Source organism: Pyrus communis, chromosome 6 (genome assembly GCF_041283825.1).
Source record: "Pyrus communis isolate YQ-2024b chromosome 6, ASM4128382v1, whole genome shotgun sequence".
Classification (NCBI taxonomy): Eukaryota; Viridiplantae; Streptophyta; class Magnoliopsida; order Rosales; family Rosaceae; genus Pyrus; species Pyrus communis.
The window spans coordinates 24,461,303-24,478,220 of record NC_142570.1 but is presented as its reverse complement, the minus strand read 5'-3'; the positions used below and the strand labels follow the sequence as shown (position 1 = coordinate 24,478,220).

General features: G+C 42.4%; 1 protein-coding gene across 1 annotated transcript; it reads left to right on the top strand.

The window, feature by feature from the left end:
* Positions 1-9,844: 9,844 nt before the first annotated feature.
* Positions 9,845-12,112, top strand: LOC137711714 (cinnamoyl-CoA reductase 1-like). Its single transcript, XM_068450974.2, has 5 exons — positions 9,845-10,081; positions 10,179-10,351; positions 11,029-11,374; positions 11,492-11,687; positions 11,829-12,112. Exons 1-5 carry the CDS (start codon positions 9,952-9,954, stop codon positions 11,962-11,964), a joined length of 981 nt encoding a protein of 326 aa, XP_068307075.2. The 5' UTR covers positions 9,845-9,951; the 3' UTR covers positions 11,965-12,112.
* Positions 12,113-16,918: the final 4,806 nt, after the last annotated feature.

The following is a 16,918-nucleotide window of genomic DNA, read 5'->3' as shown; positions in this document are numbered from 1 at the left end:
TTATTTTGATGTAAACTCTCTCTTTAATTGGAAATTAGATCCTTCTAGGAAAGGGAAATAAATTTCTCTCAAAGCCTATTTAAGTCTACCTTAAGTGCATTATTAAATCAACTTTGGAGAGCGATTTATTCTACCCTACAAGAGAGAGAAAGCTAGAGGACATTTGTTCCCCCTCCCCTAGTAATCTTCTACACTTGCCTGCGCAAAGGACTGTCTTTCGTTGCTTTCTTTGTCTTCTCCGTGCCGCACCGAGGTAAGAAAAAATTAATTTTTTCCTTATCTTCTTCTTAGATAGTGCTGCTGTAGGGCAGCCGTTGGGGTGGTGCGGTATGTCGGCTGACAGAGGCCAGGAGTCGGCTCAGCATAGGCTGAAGAGGTGTTGTGGCAGGGACCACTGCTTGGGTTGCTTGGCTTGGCTAAAGCCAAGGGTAACTTGTGAGGCTGGAGCCACAGATTGAGGCGCTAGAGTGTAATGCTAGGCAAGCTGTATAACTCATGTCCTTTGGGCTATTAGACCTAGCGCAGGCCAGGTCGGTAATTGAGAGAAATGAGAAGGTCTGGGCTGCTGGAATGCTGGGTTGAGCTCCCCTACTAATTATGGTGAATGGTGTTGGTTGCTTAGTTCTCTTCGCCGGGAGAAAGGTGGGCTGCTCTTGAAAGATGAGGTAAGGAGGATCAAGGTAGATGCATTGGCTCATCTGATCGTTGTCGTGGAGCTTACTATGATTGAAGGTGAAAAGAAGAGATCTTCCACTCTTGCTCAAGAGATGTCGGTTGAGAAAAAACTGAAGACTTCCTCCGTTGCTCGTGAGGATCTACCTACTGCCGAAAGGCTTGTGATTCGCATGACTTTTTCCAATGGGAAGAAAAATGAGGCTGGTAGATCTAAGCCTGTGGCACCTACCATATTAAGAATAGCTAGTACGATTACTGATAGGATTGCTCAACATAGAGGTCATGTCATGCCCCCAGTGCCAAAATCTGTATCATGACATCCATTGGGAGCTAAGTCTGGTTCACCTTTAGAGAGGCTTTATATTATGAAGAGCGATAAGGTGGATTGTGCTGCTAAAGTGGTGCCAATGCCCACTCATTTTGCTGCTGAAACTGATTCCCTTGTTGGGAATGAAGAGACTGCTCACGCGGGCAACTATGAGAAATCCACTAAGCCTGCTTCTAGGGAGGTTACTGAGATCTGTGTGCTTTTGAAACCAAATCTTCTTGAAGATATGGACACTTGTGCCAAGTTTGTTAATGGTGTTAGAAATGTTGTTTGCCCAAGTTCCTTTACGAAGTATACGACCCAACATAACAGGACTGCTCTGCTTACTATGATGCAGATATAGCAAGGCTACCAAGGAGATGGCGAAGACTATGGCAGCTAAAGCTTATTCCTTGACCAAGGAGATCAGGAGGTTGGATTCTGAGCTCGTTGCTTTGAAGGGGTCTAATATTTCTGCCCCCACTTCTCTGCAAATTGAGACTGCTCGCCAATAGATGATTGACTTGAAGACTAAGCTTGACGCGATCCAAGTTAAGTATGAAAGTGCAAAGAAGGAGATTGGATGTTACATACCTCAAATTCAAGATCTTGAGTTTGCAGTTTCTGAGATTCGTTTTGCTGCTTATGCAAAGGATGAAGAGTTGATTTCTGCTTATAATCAAGTGATCCACTTCAAGAGAATCGTCGATAGGCTTGAACCCTAAGTATTGGAACTTCAAGGTGTACTGAAGATTAATGAAAGTCTGAAGAAAGGAATGGATGAGCTACAGTGCGTCCGTGTTGGTTTGCTCAAGGAGGATGAGCAACTGAAAGGTGAGAAGGATAGCTCAAGGTTTCTAGACCTTCTTTATTTCTCCGAAAGACATGCTTGCTTTTACTTTTGAGGCTTCTATTGGTGAAGTAGTTGGAAAAGTTGGTGCCTAGGCTAAGGCAGCCGGGGGTGAAACGCTAGATGATGCTGCTGTTAAGAGCGTCATGGCTGCTGAAGGTGTGGTAACCGAGTAGTCGTGTGATGTCCAAGCTGCTGAAGTGTAATCTTCTAAGTAGCCTTCAGAATTGTCTTTGTTTTTCCTTGTAGCTTTTGTTTTTCTTGAACTCCTTCGGCCTTTGCTAGTTGTTAATAACATGTTTTCTTCTCATTTTTTCATCTTCGTTTCTTTTGTTCATGCCTTAACCTTTAGACTTTATATACCAGTGGCAGGTGTGCTACCTTTTTATAAGCAGACAGGCCTACGTAGCCTATGTAGCCGTAGGTGTTGGTGTTGAACTTTGCAAATTTGTTGGCCATAGGGTTGGCAGTTGGATGCTTTACTTACAGAAACAGACAAGTCCGCATAACCACTAGGTTGTTAACCTTGGCTTTCTCCAATTCCGTAGGCTGCGTAGCAAGTATCACAACACTTTAGGACTTGGTGTAAGTTGTTCCACGCTTGGCAGAGGTGAAGTTTATCGACTACATAGCATGTCGGCAGTAGATAAAGCTTCATATATTCGCGCTAACTTGTTTAACCTTTCACAAGAATGTGTGGTTGTATAAGTCTAGCGCGGCTTTACTACTCGAAGGGTAAGCCGTAGACAGTCTTTCGAAAATCGTAGGTTACCTTAGTGCACTTAGTAGCAGCTTTAGGGTTCCAGGGCAGCCGTTTATCGGATGTATTGTGTAATATGCCCCTTCCGTCTCTAGGGCCCAGTTCCCCACGAATTAGGCCAAGAGACCCAAAATCCTTCAGTTAGCTAAGCCTTAAAAAAGACCATTATGGCTATCTCTTGGAATCCCGACATAAGCCATTATGCGTCTAGTTATACTAGGGCAGCCCGGCTCATCCACGTCTGGATAATCGAAGTGTAGAGTTTATCCTCTCGTCTTGGAGAGTTAACCCATGTGGGTGTCAAGGAATTGGTTTACCATCTCGCACTGGAGAGCAATTGGTTTACCATCTCGTACTGGAGAGCATGGTTGGTCCATCGGGGGGCACAATTATCACGATGAGTCCCTAAGAAGGGAGCGGTCTGCTTTTGAAGTGCAGGAATGATCAGCTATTGTAAACATGTAGCCAAGCCAAGTTGTGATTACTTTTGAATTCCTCATTGAAAAAACAAGTGAAACGAATGAGAACTTAGATGTAAGGTAGAAACTGCATAACAACTGGATAGTCATCGACTTGTGAGGTGGTGCCTGTCGAGGTGCTTGAGTTTTTGGGCTTTGATGTAGCGGGATGTCACACATGGTACTTCTTCAAATTGTAAGCGTTCCACTGCTTTTCGATCTTTTTGTCATTTCATGGTGACAAGGGTGTAATTACTCTTGCCGCCTACTCTACTGATCTTGTACGAACCTTCCCATATGGGATCTTTCTTTTTGTAGCCTTCTCTGTGGGCAGTGATAAAGGCTTTTCTTAGGACTAGATCTCTGGGCTGGAACTGCCGACTCTTGGCCCTTTTGTTGTAGTTGGAAATGAGCTGATGCTGCTAGGCTGTGATGCGGGTGATGGTCTGCTCGCATTTTTCCTCTGCTAAATCTAAGCTTGTGGCTATCTCCTTACAGTTATGCTCAATGCTTGGTAATAGAGTGGTGATACTTGTCTTGATGACATTGGGATGAATGATTGTTTCTGAGCAAAATGTCAAAGAGAAATGAGTATCATTGGTTGCTCGTCTTTTGGTGGTGCGATATGCCCATAGACATCTAGGGAGTTCGTCTGGCCATTTTCCCTTCTTGCTGGTGAGGGATTTCTTAAGATAGTCGAGGATCATCTTGTTGGATGCTTCAGCCCGCCTATTGCCTTGAGGATATCTTGGCGTGGACATGTACTGCTTGATGCCATAGTTTTGGAAAAACTTTGCCAAATCTTTGCCTATGAATTGCTGGCTATTGTCAATGACGATGGATTGAGGGATGCCAAATCGATACATGATGTTCCTCCATATGAATCGTTCTATGTCTGTTTGAGTCATGGTCGTCATGGGCTCTGCTTTTACCCATTTGGTGAAGTAGTTGATTGCCACGATCATCATGCCTCTGCCCTCAATAGCAGGCGACATAGGTCTTACCAAGTCAATTGCCTACTGCATGAACGGCAAATGACTCGTCTGCAGGTGTAGCTCGCTGGCATGCAAGGCTGGTACCAACTTGTAGCATTGGCAACGGTCGTACTTTTGTGCTAACTCTTTAGCATCTTGATGTATGGTAGGCCAATAGTAGCTTGCGTTAAGAGTCTTCTGTGCTAAGGATCAGCCTTCAAAGTGATTTCCTCAAACACCTTCGTGGATTAAGCTTAGAACTTTCAAGTCATCGGGAGGCGCTAGGCAACGAAGATATGGTTAGGTGTAGGATCTTCGGATAAGAATGTCGTTCCATATGTAGTAGCATGATGCCTTTATTTGGAGCTTTCTAGACTCCAATCTTTCTATGAGGAGTGCGCCGTTGACCAGGTAGTCTATAATAGAACTTTGCCAGTTAGGAGTTATACTAACCTGTGACACCTTAGTAGCCGACTCTGCCTCTATGTTTGGCTTATCTAGATACTTCACTGGAATAGAGCGTTTGAGTTGGTTGTTAAGGGCGGAGCCTAAGCCTGCTAGTGTATCTGCGTGGGTGTTGTTTGCTCTGAGAACTTGAGTGAGAGTGTAAGTCTAAAATGCCTTAAGCTGCTTACGTACCTTCTCTAGGTATTGCGCTATCTTCAAATGTTTTATCGTGTACTCCCGAGTAATTTGGCTGGTGATTAGCTGGGAATCGGAATGAATTGTGAGCTTTTTCACCGCTAAGTTTTTTTCAATTCGGAGGCCTACTAATAGGGCCTCGTACTCTGCTTCGTTGTTGAATGCTTTGAAACCATAATGATCGCCTGCTCAGGCATTGAATCGTCAGGGGTGACAAGGACCATGTCTGCTCCCGAACCTTTGTAGTTGAATGTGCCATTCAACATGCAAATGCCAAAAGTCTCCATTGGGTGGAACAGGCACAGCTAGAGCGTGCTCGGCTACCTCCGGGGCATTGTTGGGCCGCTCTGTTGCATCGCTTAGGCTTGGCATGAATTCCGCTATAAAGTCTGCTAAGGCTTAGGCTTTTATCGATGTGCAGGGTTGGAAAACTAAACCGTATTGGCGAAGTTCCAACACCCTCTTCATCACTCATTGAGAAGCGTCTGAACCATGTAAGATTGATCGTAGAGGACATTGAGTCATGACGATGATTGTATGAGCTTGAAAATATGGTCTAAGCTTCCGAGTCGTAATAACTAGTGCCAAAATTAATTTTTTGATTCTCGGATATTTAGTTTCGTCATCGAGAAGAGTTTTAGAAGTATAGAATACCGACAGTTGGGCCCCCAGCTCTTCTCATATGAGGGCAGAGCTCACTGCTATTTTGAAGACTGCCAAGTGGATGTATAAGTCCTCCGTTGCTTCCGGCTTAGATAGTAAAAGGGGTGATGTGAGATACTTCTTCAGGTCTTGGAAGGTTTTTCCACATTCTTCATCTCATTTGTCTCGTTGTGCCCTCTTGATGGCCTTGAAAAATGGCTTGCATTAATCTGTGGACCGCGAGAGAAAGCGGTTGAGGGTAGCTAAACTTTGGATCTCCTTCAAGGTAGTTGAAGACTTCATCTTTAGGATTGCTCGAATTTGCTTGGGATGTGCTTCAATTCCTCATTGGGTTACTAAGTACCCTAAGAATCAGCCTGAAGATACTCCAAACGTGCATTTGGTGGGGTTGAGCTTTATCTTGTACTTTCTAAGGATATTGAAAATTTCCACCCAGTTGCAGATTCTAGCTGTTTTTTTCCCTAAGGAAAGTCGTGAGTTATTCCTTCTCGGCTGGGCTTAAACGTAAGCTGATTCTAGCCGTTTTTTTCCCGCTGCTGGGGATCAAGAATGATGTTTTTGGCGTCTTCTTCAGGTTTTCATCCTATCTCGTCTGCTTAAGCGTCATCTTCTCAATTCGCTTGCTGTAATTGCTATTTGGTAGCTTCTTAGTCCCTTTGGACTTCGGTAACCTCCACAGGGGTAAAGGTTTTCTTCTTTGACTCTTTCAACATTCACACAGTACATCATCGGGATGCAGCCTGGTCAGACTTGATCTCTCCGACTCTTCCTCCTGGGATGCGGAATTAGATTTTTTGATACTTGACAGAAGTGTCGGCATCCAGCTTGATCAACTAAGGTCTCCCAAGAATCCTATTGTAGAGAGATGGGTCGCTTATAATCATGAATGTCTGCTTTGAAACAACTGGTGATGTCTTTACATCAAGTATGATATGGTCGATGGCAATTGAGGTGTGCCCGTTGAATCTGGTAAGTACCTCTGCTCGGCATATGATTGTGTTTTCCAGGCCCATCTTCTAAATGACTGACAGCTGAAGTAGGTTGACTGCACTTCCATTGTCAACCATCATTCTGTCAACTATAGCATGGGCTAGTTGGATAGATACTACTAGTGCGTCGTCGTGTGGGAAATCAACGTCTTCTGCATCCTGCTCAGTGAAGTCAATAATGGGTCCAGGTTGAGTGTTGATTGGTTGGACTTATGAAACGAGTAAAGCTTGCTGGATCTTCTTCTTTTTAGAGTTACTGGTGGCCCTCAAGTGCTCAGACTCGGTGAAGATACCATTGATTCGAATCGTCTTAATTGGTGGCTCATCGTCGTCTGCATTCCTTCTTGGCTGCGCAGCTAGCTTGTCCAAGTATCTGTGGACCTTGCCTTCGTTCACGAGCTTTTCTAGGTAGTTCTTCCAAGTGTAACAGTCGTCAGTTGTGTGATCAAGACCTCAGTGGAATGCGCAATACTTGGTATGGTCCAACTTGGAAGTATCTCCTTTTGATTGTTTCGGCAACTTGAACCATGGTTCGTTCTTGATGTCGCGAAGGATTTGATGGATTAGAATTGAGAATTTAGAATAGTTCTTGGTCATCAAGCCTTCTTTGTTCATGGGTTAGTCCCTACACTTGGCCTTCTGCCTACTTTTGCTGGACTACTTCTCGTCCTCCTTCTTTTGAGCCACTGCCGACTCTTTTCGAGGCTGCTCGGGTGCCTTCTCTGCTCACTAGCCTCGTCCCAAAATGCATGCTTCTCTGCTAGAGCAAATGAGTCTGCTAGAGTTAAATATTCTTTCATGTTCATCTCTCCGAACAATGAGTGGTCTGCTGGGAATCATTTTTGGAAGGCTACACTTGCTATCGAGTCGTCACATCCAACGATCTTTGCCTTTTCTGCTTTGAACCTCTTCACATAGTCGCGGATCGACTCCTTTGGGTTCTTCTTGAAGTTGAACAAATGGTCAGACTTTTTCTTGATCGAGAGGTGGGATGAGTATTCTTTGGTGAAAACCAAGGAAAGATCATCAAAACTCTGGATGGATCGTGGTGGCAAGGTGTGAAACTAATCTTGCACCTCACCTTGTAAAATAGTGGCGAAGCTTTTACACATAAGGGCATCGTTGCTCCGATAAATGACCATCGTGCTTCGATAATGCTTCAAGTGCCTCTTTGGATCTCCATCTCCTTTGAAAGATGTAAAGTGTGGCATGCTAAACTTATGTGGAGGCTCTGCCTGCTCGATCTCGTTCGTGAAATGTGACTTACTTATGTTGGTCATATCCCGCCGTAGTGCTTCATCGGCTACTTCGTTGCATTGGAAATCACGAAATCGTTCGTTGAGAAGTCTTTCTACCTCTTCTTGGATTTGCCTTTGTTAGGGTAGTGGAGCTCTTGGCTACCCCTAGTCTTAGTCGATCGGTCTATGCTACTCTTCTATGTTCTCGACTCATCTATGCCCCTATAGTGGGGCATATGGTCATTTCCTGGTAGGCGAAGGAACTCTTTGCAGCCTATCGGTTAAACTTGAGCCAAATTGAGTGATCGCTTCTCTCTATACATCATGTTGCCTGCTTCGATGTGATGTGGATGATACTCCTTGCGGGCCTAGCTGCAAATAAATGTTTTACCTAGAAAGCTGCTCATGTTGACCATCGGAGTGTGGCCTCAACTGTGAGTGTATACTTGCCCTTAGGCCTAATCAAGAGTGCACGCTCATCCGTGCACTAAGACGGGAGTATACACTATCTCGGGAGCACAACTGGGAATGTACACTACTTGAACGCTCGATTCATGGTTAGTCGAGTGGCTGCTTACTGGGGCGCTGCTGGAAAGGCTCGTCTGCCCTTGTCCTACTTCAGGACACCTCATCTGGGGTACGTTGGATCTCGATGCATTGCAAAAGTTGATTCACGCTAAGACGGGAGTATACGCTATCTCGGGAGCCCAATTGGGAATGTACACTACCCGAACACTTGGTTCATGGTTAGTTGAGTGGTTGCTTACCAGGAAGCTGCTGGAAAGGCTCGTCTGCCCTTGTCCTACTTCAGAACACCTCATTTGGGGTACGTTGGATCTCGATGCATTGCAAAAGTTGATTCACCAAGGTCGTATGTTGTGCAAGGGCGCTCGTCAACTCTATGACTTGTTGAGACAAGTGTTGTTCGCCATTTGGATTGGAAGAGCTTAGAAGGAAAGCACTTCCTTGAGTAGTGGAAGGGTGGTAGACTTCGGGCGCAAGATTTGAGTTGGGAGATGTCAAATCCGCGGAGAAATATGGTGAAAATGCCTCCAGCTTGATGGTTGGTCTAAATGGTTGAGATATTCTTGGGGCTGACGTGGCCTGCTTTGGAAACCATGGAAGTAGGCAGGCTTGCAGAAGTAGGCAGGTCTACGGAAGCAAGTCGGGTTGCGGAAGCAGGCTGCTCGGCGTGTGATGCACTCGGGTGCGAGGCTTGGGCTGTGGCTTTGGTGCTGTGGGCTTTGGATGGTACGGCTTGGGCCCATGCAAGCTTGGATGGCATGGCCCGGGCCGTGGTAGTGGTGCCATGGTGGAGCCCCGTAGCGGTGGTGCCACTCCTATGATCACATTTTGCCTCGTGGATCGCAGCTATCTCATTTCTTGAGTATTAGAATTTTTGCTTGTGAAGTTTTCTAAATTTCTAGCCATTGTATTTCTCATTTACGTTTTATCAAATAATCTTTGCAAATAAAAAATTCTAATAATAAGAACGTACGAAAAATCTACAATTGGACAAGAAAATAGAAGAACCTTTTGATGAGGGAGTCTTCTACAAGTGTGTAACTCTTCTCTCAATGAAAGCACCAATTTGTGGATGCAAATTTCTTCCTCCTTGATCTTGGACAAAATTGCATCTACAAAACAAATAACACATTAGGTCAAGGCCAAGAGCCTCACGCGTCTACGATCAATGAGGGGGGCTTTGGCTGAAGAACCTCCGATACCAAAGTTAGAATTTTGAAAGAAAAGTGTTTCAAAAATTTGGAGAATTTTAGCAAGAGTGAAGACCTAGGTTTTTAGAGGAAATAAGGTTGAATATATAGTGCATGGCCGGTCCCCTTGGGAGAGAAGGTGACCGGCCTTTATGTATTTTTTGGGTATAATTGCTGATTTAATTGGCCATTAATAGATTAATTAGGTAATAAATCCATTAATTAGTCAATTAACATAATTTAAAAAGAATGTTTTGGGGGTTACCTTGTGGAGAGGATTTGATGAGGATGGATGAAATAAGTTTTGAATTGTTTACCTATTTTGGGCACTTTTGACTTGGTTGAGTGATGAGTGGCTGCAGCTTGTGCGTAGAAATCCCAGTATGCCTCAAGGGTATTTTTGTCCTCTTATATCCAAAAATCTATGTGGTCTTGTGATTATTTTTTACTCCACATCACCCACATCATTGTTTCACCAATAAACATGCACCACGTGGGCATTCATCTTTTGTCACAACATATATTAGACAAACCCCAGCGCATGTATAAACAGACAAGTAGAATGACCAAGAAGATACAGGCAGAGAGATCAATCATAAGATAGGTGGGACTGAGAGGAGTAAGGAAATTAGCTAGGTTGAATATATAACTTGGTAAGAAGATATATAGCAAGTAAAGATATGGCGGGTGGGACGACTGATCAGAAAGAAAAAGTATGCGTGACTGGAGCAGGAGGATTTACTGGCTCTTGGCTCGTCAACCTCCTTCTGTCCAAGGACTATGTTGTTCATGGAACCGTCAGGCAGCCAGGTCAGTCACTCCCATCACTCATCGTATATACAGTCTCAGAATATATATATATATATATATGTATATGTATATATTTATATATTGTGCGCTCATGCAGGAGACAGCAAGTATGATCACTTGAACAAGCTTGAGAAAGCATCAGAGAACCTCAAACTGTTCAAGGCAGATTTGTTGGACTACGACTCTCTTCGTTTGGCCATTGAAGGTTGCAGCGGTGTCTTCCATGTTGCCAGCCCTATACCCACTTATCTTAAAGACTCAGACCCTGAGGCAAGAATCTTCCAGATTATGTTATGTTAATTAATTAATGCCTGCCTCACTCAACTTAAATTATTTAACTATAATTGTTCTATTCGGCCGGCTAATGGACCCCATATTTGAAAACTTATTTTGAAAGAAAATAAAAATAAAAAATTGAAGATTAAAAGCTAAAAACAAAAAAATTGAAAGCTACTTTTTTTAGTTTTCAAATTTTGGCTTCCAGTTTGAATAATGCTTGTGTTCCTTTCATGAGGGAACATAATTGTCTCTACACTTATAATTAGTGTATTTTTACTATACGAAAATCATAATGGGAACTGTTTATTCACTTTACCATCATCTAAATATCATATCCACAAAAAACCATTCAATTGAAAGGTCTTTTGGTCATTCATATACATCCAACAAATAAAAGATTCATCATGAGGGGGGTACTTGATATCAAAATCGTCGATTGGTTTTGACACGCATGTATATCTAAAGGACCTCCAAATTGAATGATATTTTAAATACGATTTTTAGATGATAATAAAGAAAAAGACAGTTCCTATTTTAATGTTCGTCTAGTGAAAATATGTTAACTATAATTGGGGGACAAGTAAGTTCTCTTATGAGAGGAACACAAGCATTATCCTTTCAGTTTTGAGTTAAAAACTGAAATTGTAGAATAAATGAATGTGTTGCAGGAGTTTCTTGAACCAGCAATAAAGGGAACGCTGAATGTACTCAAGGCTTGCAAAGAAGCCAAAGTGAAGAGAGTTGTAGTTGTGTCGTCTTTAGCCGCTGTTGTTATGAACCTGGAGTGGCCTAAGGATCAAGTCAAGGACGAGACTTGTTGGTCCGTTCCCGAATATATGAAAACAACCAAGAAATGGTACTATCTTTCGAAAACGGAAGCAGAACGCGAGGCTCTGGAGTTTGGAAAAAGGAATGGACTTGAGGTTGTGACTGTTTGTCCTTCTCTCATTTTGGGGCCAATTTTGCAATCCACTAGCAAATGCAGTAGCTTTCTCATTGTTATGACTATAATAGGTATCTCTGTGCATATTCATATATTAAGAGTACAAGGTACAGGACATGTTTCTTGTTTGTGCAATATTAATGGGCTAGTGTGTGTGCACACACGCACGACTCTGTACGAATGTGTAGGTGATCTTGAGTCCTTGCCATGCAATTACTGGATGTTCGTGGATGTTCGTGATTTAGCTGAAGCGCTGCTTCTTGCATACAAGAAGTCTGAGGCTGCAGGTGAAAGATACATATGCCATTCACACTCAATTGGCATACGAGATGTGGTGGAGAAATACTTAAGGCCTACATATCCCGATTACAAGTACCCCAAGAAGTAAGTTAATCCATTAGACCAGCCCTTCAATAATTAACTATGGTCCTCTTCTTTTTTCAGTTCATCCTTCTGTTTGCTTGTGTACATTAACGATTGATCCATGTTCATGTTATTGATATATGTTACCGGTTGTATTGGCAGCCTTACCTACGCAGAGGAAGAAGTACAACACATTAGTTCCGAAAAATTGCAGAAGTTGGGTTGGACTTTCCGGCCAGTTGAGGAAACGCTTAATGATTCTATTGAAAGCCACCGGAAGGCTGGAATCTTGGGTTAGGAAAAGTTGACAGACTACTGTATTTGTATTGTATTTTCCTTAGCTAGTTAACTAGCTACTTGTAATATGCAGACTGCTGTGCACAATCACAACAAAATAATAGTTCTGCTTATTAAGTATGATAAGCAGCAGCATTAGTTATTGGCTACACATATGCTTCATATAAGCAGCAAGTTAAGTTATGCTCTCGTCTTGAATCCTACCCTATACGTTTGGGCCGCTTTAAATTCCATCCGGATCTAACACCTCCGATGTCAAGAAAATAGAATGTGTGATGGTTTTGAATGAATTTCTTCAATTGAATAATTATTTATGTACAAGGTATTATATACAAATATTACAATCAACGACACTTCCACTATTACGGCACGCAAGCCGTGATCCATAATTTGTGATATTTGACTTATGCTAGAAAATGTAAATTATAATAATTATAATAACTATGACAATATTTTTCTAATGTTTGACTTAATCAGGAAGATATTATTGTCACATTTCAGACCGGCTCCGTCGTAGCACGATATTATCCGCTTTGGGCTTACCATTCCCTCACAATTTTGTTTCTGGGAACTCACACGAGAACTTTCTAATGGGTCACCCATCCAAAGATTGCTCCTGCCTGAACTCGCTTAACTTCGGAGTTTCGATGGAACCCGAAGCCAATGAGTTCCCAAAAGGCATCGTGCTATAGGGAGAGGAGCATGTACATATAAGGCACATACCCTCTCTCCATTGGTCGATGTGGGATTTTACAATCCACCCCACTTAAGGGCAACCCAGTGTCTTCGCCAGCACAAAAGCATAGAGATACGTGACGGCCAGCACGTCTCGATTCCAGTAGGGTTGTGTCATTATCGTAATCATAATAATATTATAATAACTACAATAATTATTTCCTAATATCCAAGACTTACATGGTGGGGGTTTTTGGCTCAAGTGTGAACTAGGCTTATTTACAATTAAGCTCTCTGGAGTTCGATTTTAATCTCACATTGCCCCTTATAACTCAAAAACCGTTATTTTATTTCTTAAAACTCAAAATTCATTCCACTTTGCCCCTAAAACTCGATTTTGATCCCATTTGCCCCCTTGAACTTAGAAGTCGTTATTTTACTCTGTAAAACTTAAAATTTGCTCCACATTGCCTTAATTATTTTAATTCCATTATATGAGTTTGATTTATATCCACCAGGCCCATCATTTTTCTCCCATCTTTGCATCTCAAGAACAGAATCCAAAAAAAAATTCCAATTCTTAATTTCTTCTTTTAAACTATAAACTTTTTTATTGTTGAAACTTGAATGTTAATGCATGGTGGGGATTTATAATCAAATTCATTGGCACATATGGCACAATCTTATTGGGTGGTAGGTCTTACGTATGTTTCAAATGGCGACTTTGAGTTTCAAGAAGAAAAAAGAGTAGTAAAACAAATTTTGAGTTCACGGAGGAAAGTTATGATTTTTTAGTTACAAAAGCAAAATAAAATTAAAATCGAGCATCAAATAGCAGCTAAATTAGAATTTCTCTTCATTGGGCATAGACTATGTTTTCGTGGTCCAAGTGTGTCTATTTAACTCATATGGCCAACTCAACCAGTTCCTAAAAATAAAAAGCTTCTATGTGACATCCCGTCCCGGAAATATCGAAACGTACGTATGAAATTACAATTTTACCCCTAGTGTACTTTCGTCACGTTTTGGTTGTTTGGTGTGTTGTGGCATGTGTTTTGGAACCTCACACACTCCCACACACACACAGACACTGTCCTTCTCTCTCTCCTTCTGTCTTCTCTCTCTCTCCCGAGTCCTCTATCCTTCTTCTTCTTCCTAAAACGTACGGACCAACACACATACCCCTCAAACCGTAGCTGATCGAGGAAACCAAGGGTGCAGTTGTGATCGTGAGGTCGAGGGGAGCACGAATATACCATTTTCAGGTAAGAACTTCGACGTTTTCACGTCGATATCGCCATGTCCGTTTTAGTTACTGTTCATGCAAGATTAATTTAGTGAGTTTTTGGGCATTTGAAGCTTATAGTTGTGTTTGTGAGGTTCCCAGGAGCTTGGGAGTAGCTCGTTGGGTGAATTTGGACGTCAGGATCGTGGGATGTGGAGTTGGCCGAGTTTTGAAGATTTGGACAGGTATAATCTAGTAATTTTAGGCCTTAAAACTTGTTGGGACATGTTCTACTAGCTCTAGGGTTGATTTTGGTGCAAGAAACGTGGAAAAAGGTGGAAAAACGAGCGAGAAATCGTGAGTTGCAGGTTTTCCGGCGACGGTGCCGGCGACGGCGACGGCGCCGGCGTCGGGGACTGATTGGAGAAGGAGACGGAATATTCCATCAAAGTTGACGGAAGATTCCTGACGCCGTTAACGGCATCAGTTAGGTATAACGGAATATTCCGTCAGTTTAACGGAATATTCCTGACGGCGTCTGTTGACACCGTCAGTGTGCATGGCACGTGGCCGCGCGTGGGGGCGCGTAGGTCTGTGCCTTGGCCGGCGCGTGGGGGCGCGTGCGGCGGAGGAAAATTATTTTAAAAATATGGTTGTGATCCTGAGGTTGTGTAGAGCACTTTGGTATATTCATTTGTCCATTTTGAGCAATGTTTGAGAAGTTATTATGAGAAGTTGGTTATGTGCTCTTAGATTGACGTTTTCGTAGTTTTTTCGCATATAGGTGACACGTACCCCGAGGACGAGCGTGGTCACGCGAGGCAGGGGGGCTACGACCCTACCACATATCAGTGAGTGGGCTTTTGTTTTCCGTATATACCTATATACATTTATATTCCCAGAAATTGATTACAAAGGGTTATTTGCCTTATGCCATGCATGTTATTATTATCGTTTATGCATCATTGCACACATTAGTAGTGGCATACATATATATGCATATTGGGTGCTGAGGACGCACAGGTAAGTGCCAGGTAAGTGGTATTCATATTTACTTTCAGCAGTAGTTTGAGAGACTTAGAGAGCTCATAACCTGCACCCCCGGTGTTAGTGCTCCCGCCCAGAGTAGGGCACAGTCCTTCACGTGATGTTCACCTCCCGCACCACACGCTCAGCTTGGATCCAAGTTAGGTGCATAGGCCTGTCGTACAGACCACATTAGGTGGTTCTGACTCGTAGGTGACCCGCGATTATTCGCACAGCCTTCACGTGATCGTAGCACTAGAGCGTATATATATATGTTACACCCAGGCCTGTCGTACAGACCACATTGAGTGGTTCCGACTCGTGGGCAGGTTCAGTTATAGAGTTGAGATTTGAGCTCTAGATGCAGCCGTACAGGTCACGTTAGGTGACTCCGGCTGCCAGATGTTATGCTATTGATGTGATTTATACCTGGGCACTTACATTCATTATGAGGCTTTGGCATGGCATATTCTTGAGCATGATTGGCATTCCCTTGAGCATGTTTGGCATGTTATACATACGTATATATGTTTATTTATCTGGGAAGTATACAGGTTTTACGGCGAGGGGTTAGAATGTTTTTTTGTTAAATGGTTTTCAAAAGAGCTTTGTTTTTGCCCACTCACGCTTTTGTTTTGCGCCCCTCCAGGTTCTAGTTGCTTAGCCGTTGTGGTGGTTTCCCTTGAGGGCTTTCCGGTGTTCTGACAGACACTCCACATTGTAGGGTCGCCTTTGGGCGTACTACTATTGTTGTTTTTGGTTTGGGCTGCTATAGACCTGCTCTGAAATTGTATCGCACTTACTAGCACTTATTTTAGTACTTTGTATGCTAGTTTCTAATTATTCGTACTTTTATATTACTACTTTATTAGCTTCCGCACGTGCACATGGCTACGTCACCTTTGTGTGACGGCCAGCACGATCCGATCTCGGTCGGGGTGTGTCATTCTATGCCTGTTTAAACAGAGGATATGGTTTATTGATCAATCAAAACAAATGAAAACAATTATTCAGAGATTATAGAGAGATAAGAGCAAGACTAGTAAAAATGAGTAATGCGACGTTTATTGCTTATTTTTATCATCAATTGTACTCTTTTTATTAAAGATAGGGTCCACAAACATGTGGGTCATCTCTATAAGAGAGATGATACAAATGATTAAACAAATATGTGATAAAAGTAGCAATGGAAATATAAATCACTAACTTGAGAACATGGATATCAAAATGGAAGGCGATGGCTTGTGGAGAATGCGCCTTGTTATGGGTGGAGAAGATGAGGTTATAAATTTAGGTGTAAACAGAACTTCTAAAATATGAGAGTGACCTACCATTTAGTATTACGGTTTAATGGTACTTCTTTTCACTTGTAAGTGTTAGGCTAAGCCCACCCCCTCCCTATTAGTGTAGATAACATTGATTGTTAAAAAAAAAAAAAAAAAAAGAGTGACCTAGTTCGGCCTACTTAGTGGGGTCGGACCCGATCTAGCATAACAAGTCCAAGTCCTTATTAGAGCAGGAGTTAGCCTCAAGCCAATTGTGAAAGTTAAACGCATTCTTAATTGGATAATATACATTTGCATCCCTATGGAGGAGAAATTCTAGTGTAGAGAGATTGGGATCACCGAATTTTGCATGCTAGACACACAAAAAATACTATACCCCATCCCTCTAACTTAGAGGTCCACCATACACTAAATCGACAGTTCATCGTGAATATGTTATTTTTTAGTTTTCACACATCAATTTATTCTATCATTTAGATGCATAAAGAAAATACAAACACAAATGAACTACAACTTCCTAAATCTCACATTTCACAATATTTAATTGCTTGTTATAAATCTCATATAGTATAAACCATAAACATACAAATGTGGTGCAACTGCAGGTAGAGTTGATTGAACCAGCTGTTAAGAGAACACTGAATGTACTAAATCCATGCCTAGAAGCTAAAGTGAAACGAGTTGTTGTTTTGTCCTCTGTATCCGCTGTTTTTATGAACCCGGACTGGCCTAAGGGTCAAGTC

Excerpts from the sequence above, each read along its gene's own strand:
- LOC137711714 (XM_068450974.2), top strand. The coding sequence starts at position 9,952 with ATGGCGGGTGGGACGACTGATCAGAAAGAAAAAGTATGCGTGACTGGA. Across the intron at positions 10,082-10,178 it reads TGGAACCGTCAGGCAGCCAG|GAGACAGCAAGTATGATCAC; the intron begins GTCAGTCACTCC and ends GCGCTCATGCAG. Across the intron at positions 11,688-11,828 it reads GATTACAAGTACCCCAAGAA|CCTTACCTACGCAGAGGAAG; the intron begins GTAAGTTAATCC and ends TTGTATTGGCAG.